The 6,571-nt window shown below is 29.5% G+C and overlaps 1 protein-coding gene across 1 annotated transcript in view; it reads right to left on the reverse strand.

Moving 5' to 3' along the window:
- Window positions 1-6,571, reverse strand: part of LOC144955993 (coiled-coil domain-containing protein 39-like) — a 15,097-nt gene that overhangs the window by 7,911 nt on the left and 615 nt on the right. Inside the window, exons 2-9 of the mRNA XM_078886257.1 lie at window positions 6,514-6,544; window positions 6,026-6,217; window positions 5,311-5,414; window positions 3,854-4,091; window positions 2,882-2,971; window positions 1,558-1,722; window positions 1,017-1,154; window positions 398-515 (exon numbers count right to left, since the gene is read on the reverse strand). Of these exons, the coding sequence (XP_078742383.1) occupies window positions 398-515; window positions 1,017-1,154; window positions 1,558-1,722; window positions 2,882-2,971; window positions 3,854-4,091; window positions 5,311-5,414; window positions 6,026-6,217; window positions 6,514-6,544 (1,076 nt within the window). The remainder of the gene's footprint in view (window positions 1-397; window positions 516-1,016; window positions 1,155-1,557; window positions 1,723-2,881; window positions 2,972-3,853; window positions 4,092-5,310; window positions 5,415-6,025; window positions 6,218-6,513; window positions 6,545-6,571) is intronic.

The following is a 6,571-nucleotide window of genomic DNA, read 5'->3' on the forward strand; positions in this document are numbered from 1 at the left end:
TTTTGATACAGAAAGCAAAAAAACAACAACAAAAAACAAACAAAAAAACCTAAACAAAATAGGTGAAACTAAAAAATTTTGTTTTTTTAAAGGGGAAAAGTGGTTTCATTCGTTTTGAAGGGGTAAAAAATGGTCACTACATTTAAAATTAAGTATCAATGGGAATTCCTCTTTAAATATGATAATATTAAGTTGTTGATTAAGAATATTATCTTATTTAAAGAGGAATTCTATTGATACTCTTTTTAAAAAAAAATGACATTAGCGCTAATTATCAAAGATTTATCTTTAATTCTCTCTCGTTTAAATATACTTTACAATCTGTGACTCATGATCATCAAGAAAGCAAGAATATGACCTATTTAAATATGTAAAACACAAAAAGGAACCAGTCTTACCGTGTCCAATTGTAACTTGCGTTTCTCCAGACTGAGAACATCATCAGCCCTGGAGTTGAGCAGGTCTCGAAGTTTCTTAATCTCAAGCTTGAGAAGATTCTCTTCCACCATGTATGACTATAGGCAAAGAAACATTATATGTGACATAATATTAGAAATCATGGATGTGTATGTATATCATCCTCAAAGAAACATTATATGTGACATAATATTAGAATCATCCTATACTGTAATGGAAGGTAACATCTTTAACTTTGAATATTATAATCAAAGCAGAATTGAAATACGTTAAATATAAATGCTAATAATAATTATTTCCAACAAAAGAGAGCATTATTTATTTTTCCTTTTTAAATACGTTTCTGACTCATTGATAGCCATTGTTATTTTATTTAAAAATATCAGATTCATCAATTTAAAAAAAAACTAGCCTCAAATTCATACTCTGCATCTTGCATGTCCTTCCAAAAATCAGCTTCTCTCATGAGAATGAATAAGCCAGTGAGTGACAACATAAAAAAAAAAAAAAGATATTTTTTTTAAACTTAAAAAGAATAATACTAATACATTACCTAATTCTTGATAATTAAATCATCTATTATCAAATTATTGATCTACCTGTTTGTTTTTGATCAGTTTTTTTAGCTCTGCCTCGGAATTGTCATTATAAAGATTCAACTCGTCAATCTTGATTGTCAAGTCTTCTTTCTCATCTTTGCTGTTGTCTAATTCTCTGTTCACATGACGTAAATCTTCCTGGAATTGAGTAGATTGGTGGGGGGAAGGGGGGTGGGGAAAGTGTATTGTGGGTAAATAAATTTAATCAATCAAGAAATTCATCAAAAGGCACAAAATATGTATTGGGAAAGAATAGAAGATGAGAGAAATAAAAGGAAAACTTCACTATCCCTTATAAAACAAATCCAATGGCTAAACAATCAATGTATTGAATTAATAAATTAACAAACGAATGAATGAATATGTGAATGAAGAGATTGAATTGAATGATGGAATGAATAAATGAATGACTGGATGCTTAAGTGCTTAAAGAGATGAATGAATTTGGAAAAAATATATCCACACAAAAAAAAAAAAAGCAAGAAAATAAAAAAAATGCAAATGCCATTCATAGTCGATGAGGTAATCAAATCTAACTTACCTGTACACGTTTCAACTGCACTGTCAATAAAGTGTGTGTTTCATTCTTCTTGTCCAAATCGTCTTGCAGCTCTCTCACTTTCGCCTCCAATATTTCCTTCTCAGCTGTATTGGATTCTCCCTGCATCCTTACGCATCGACGTTCTAATTGTTGAAGAGTAAAGTCCTGCCAGGAAATAAATAAATAAATAAATAAATAAATAAATATAGAGGCAACTACACACAAGAGTCTACTTAAATAAAATTAACATTGATTTAACCTTTTTCATTTAGATCTGACAGAAAGTACTTTGTAATAAACAAGCTCATATCCAAAGGGTAGCAAGCAATTGCTATTGTCAATTTCACTCTCTAGAAACTGGAATAAACCCCCGCTTTATGGGCCTTATGGATGTGAAGGACTACTTCAGACCTGCCTCGTACTACGAAAAATTCGAAGAATTACGAAATTTTGGCCCCAATTTCAGAGCTTCATGAGCGTCTCTTGGTCATTGTAAAACTATTGAAAATAAAGGCTGATGCCAGACTGTATAATTTTAAGGATTTTGGGTGTTGTTTAATCTTGTGACGGTAAATTGTTGATTTTTAAAGTTAACTATACAGACTACAATTTTTGTCTCCTAAAAATTATGAATTCTTTTATTCTCTATTGTCTTCTGGCACTTTTCGACTCACTTCGTTTTCTGTTATGATCAGCATTAAGTGCCTGCTCCCCTAACTTTTTTTGGACGTAACATAAAAGTAAAAGTGAGTATCATACAATTAAATCCAATGATAAAAACTTTTTGGTAAACCGGATATAGCTGTGATTTAATCTTCAGTCAAAGCGGATTGAATTTTCAAAATCATTCTTTTCCTGCATTTTTCTCCCTGATTTTATAGCATGGTTACCTCTCTTATCATATGAAACGTTATATATAGGCACTGAGAGTAGTGTCAAGTATCACTAATATGAAAAACATAAAGCATTTATATTATTTGATTTCAATTAAGCCTTCTCTCTTTTAAAATAAAAATAGTAATACCATTTCCATGAAAAAAAAACTAGAATAAAATTTTTAAATCTGAAAACTTGAATCAAATACATGCTCAATAAACATATTTTTAAACAATAAAAATTTATTTACTAGCATGAAAAATATTCTTTCTGCAATCTCTGTTTAAAATAAAAATTATTAAATTTCAAAAATTGTAAACATCAAAAATAAATAAAAGAAATAAAGTAATCGTAAAAAGTAAAACGTGTTTAAAATAAAATCACCATGAAATGTGAAATTAAGTCTTACAAGTGAAGCAAGTAATTCAAATATGGCCTTACACCTTACCTGACTATAGAGAATCTCCTGTTGTTTCAGAGCATCCGTGTCCAGTTTGGTAATTTTACTGTTCAGATTTTTTATGGCGTTGTGGGAACCCTGTAGATGAAAACAGAAGAAAAGTCTTATCATCTCAATGATTAGAATGAAATAATAATAATAGTAGTAGTAGTAGTAGTAGTAGTAGTAGTAGTAGTAGTAGTAGTAGTAGTAGTAGTAGTAGTAGTAGTAGTAGTAGTAGTAGTAGTAGTAGTAGTAGTAGTAGTAATAATTAATAATAATAATAATAATTAATAATAATAATTAATAATAATAATAATAAAAATAATAATAATAATAATAATAATAATAATACTAATAATAATAATAATAATAATAATAATAATAATAATAATAATAATAATAATAATATAATAATAATAATAATAATTATTATTATTATTTATTATTATTATTATTATTATTATTATTATTATAATAAATAGCACTTATTTTAGCGCTTTACCCCATCTAAACAGGCACTAAGCGCTTTACATTGACATGCAGGTATTAATCGAAGTACACAAATACATAAACAAACAAATCATTACTTCATTTATCCATAAAACACCTTCACTCGACACATACTTATTTGCAGGTCTGATAACCCTTATGGGCTCATTGTTTTAATGGATCTCTTAAAAAATGACGCAAAATATGTCAGACCTGCATATGTGTACACGTCACATTCACTGGATCGAGAAAAAAAATCTTTAACCTAAGAATAAAAAAACTCCTTAAAGAATGATATCAATTTACTTTTGTTTTATTTTCAAAGTTAAAATTATTTAACTGTATATAATGACAAGCATGTTTTAAAAAATACAACACAATTTTGTGTTCTTTTAAGAGATTAGCATATCTTACAACAATTCAAAGTCATTTTATCATTCCAAGAAATCTAATTGAAAAAAAAACAACAACAAATAATTAAATACATACGTTTATATTTGCTTCTGTCATCTTTTCATCTGTTTTGGCTTCATTTTTCTCCTGCTCTTTCCTGTAGAGAATATCACCAAGCAATTTCATTTCACGCAACATGTCCTCTTGGTGCCTCTCCTCATCATTCAGAATTTGTTCCAGCCTCATGGTCTTGGCCTCAGCACTCATTGTTGATTCGATAGACACCTTCAACTTCTCAATCAAAGCTTCTCGTAGGTTTTTGGCATCCTGAAGTCTGAAAAAGAGAGAAAAAAATTGAAAATAAAAATCAATGAAATGATGTATTCAGCAAGAAAACTAACATTATTCTTCTACGACTACTACTGCTCCTGCTGCTGCTACTACCACTACTACTACTATTACTACTACTACTACTACTACTACTACTACTACTACTACTACTACTACTTACTACTACTACTACTACTACTACTACTACTACTACTACTACTACTACTATTACTACTACAACTACTATTACTACTACTTCTATTACTACTACTACTAACTACTACTACTACTACTACTACTACTACTACTACTACTACTACTACTACTTCTACTACTACTACTACTACTACTACTACTACTACTACTACTACTACTACTACTACTACTACTACTACTACTACCACTACTACTACTATACGGTCAAAGCCCATATTTAGAATGCCACGTAACCACTTAAATGGAATGACTAGTTATTGACAGATTGCATTTTCTAAATTCATTCTTTGGAATGCACATAAAACCGTATTGAGAAAGGCCAATGTCTTGTTAACCCTCTCCCTCCTAACAATGAAAATCGTCACATTTGTTACAATACAATAAAAACATTTTAAAATTATGACTCAAATTTATCTTGTACATATCAAAATTAGATTTTTCTTTGTTAAATTTATATCAATCTAATACTGATTTACGTTTTTGTTTTTTTTTGCATTTAAGTTCAAGAAGTCTATTTTTGCGTTGAGTGGGTATGACATTTCAGAAAAAATCCTGAAAAAGGTTGGAAAGGAGAGAGTCCAAATAGATGTTAAAATTAGAATTTAAATGTATATTGAGAATGTGCATTAAAATGATATGCTTTCATTGGTAAGACATAAATTCTTATCATAAAAGAAAAGAAGAAAGAAAAAAAAATTTTAAAAACTTCTCAGAATACAGAAAATCTGATCATTTTGAAATTAAATTCTATTTTTTTTCCACATCTAGTTTACCCCACTACAGGATTGAGAGATAGGGGGAAGGGTGAGTGGAGGAGGCACGTATTTTATTCTGATTGACAAGCCTATGAATGGATGGCTTCACGGTATATCTCTCAACGTCAAATTAACAAACTTTTTTTCTTTAAAAAAAAATTTATTCCAAATTAAACTAATGTGAAAATCTATCAAAGATCTTTAAAAAAAATAGTTTTAATTCAACATTATGCATTCAAAGTGACTCCATACTTTTTTGACTTGTCCGCAATATTCTTCTTCAACTGAGTGACAGCAGCTCTTGTGGATTCTAGATCAACAGCTGTCCTGTCAACAGTGCGTTTCAATGTATTCAACTGGAATAAAAGTCAAAGGAAAATATTTATTAATATTTTTCGTCATCATAGAGGAGCATGGCTAAAAAAAGAAAAAAAAAAGAAAAAAAAAAAAAGAGAATTACATTATATAAATGAGTACATCTAATTGTCAAATATTGTATCATGGTACAAGCAATGTTATTTTGCTGATTAAAAACCAAAAGTCCTCGTAACTTACTTGAAATTACAAGAAAAATGGGTCTCACCATTGCTTTATGCAAGAGCTTCACACTTTCGTATGTTTAGGGTTAATCTTCTCCTTACCAATCATAGGAAAATCATCACAATCACAACCAATAATTTTCTCATTCTTTTGAACATCACAAAATTTAAAGTAAATGTTTTCTTGTGGCTATAAAAACTTAACACTGTGTTATAGAGCTCATTTTGCTGAACAATATTATGTATATGTACGTTTTGCGTTTCTGTTAGAGTAAGAACAATCTACCTTGTGTTGGGTGGGTGTAAAATTCTGAAAATAGCTGGCAAGGAGTGAGTTAATACAGGGGTATTGTCTTACAGAAGATCAATAGCAAAGAAACGAAACAAAATTCCCTTTAAAAAAACACAAATTTTCATTTTTAACTAACCTCATCTTCAAATTGAGTCTTCTGAAGCTCCTGCTCCTGTAAGTCTGTACGGATACGAGCACTGGTTCTCTCTGCAATAGAAATTTTCTTTTCCTGCTCAGCATTATTCTCCGTCTCGTTGTCCAAAAACTGTCTCTTTTCTTGGATGATCCCGTTGTGTCTACGAACTTCTTGTTTGGCTCTTGCTAATTTCTATTACAGAGAAAAGAAAACAAAGAAAATGGAAAAAAGATATTTTAAAATAAATTTTGATAAGGATATGATATATCATATCAAATTTTTGTCATGATGTATAAATACTTGAGTAAAAAATCTTCATCCCACAATTTCAGTAATCGTAAAGAGGAATTTCACCAAACAATTTCTAATAAACGATTCTTTCATTCATCCACTAAATTTAAAAAACAAAATTAAAAGGGAAAGGGTAAAAGATCAAAGACTACAAACAAAATCAAATGATTAGGAACAGACAAAAAAAATAATCTTACAGCTGCTAGAATACCATTTCTCCCATCTCTCCTTTTTCATTTGTTCCAAAGGTCGATT

The sequence above is a fragment of the Berghia stephanieae genome, chromosome 10 (assembly GCF_034508935.2).
Source record: "Berghia stephanieae isolate SIO BIC M18660-M18661 chromosome 10, UCSD_Bste_1.3, whole genome shotgun sequence".
Lineage (NCBI taxonomy): Eukaryota > Metazoa > Mollusca > Gastropoda > Nudibranchia > Aeolidiidae > Berghia > Berghia stephanieae.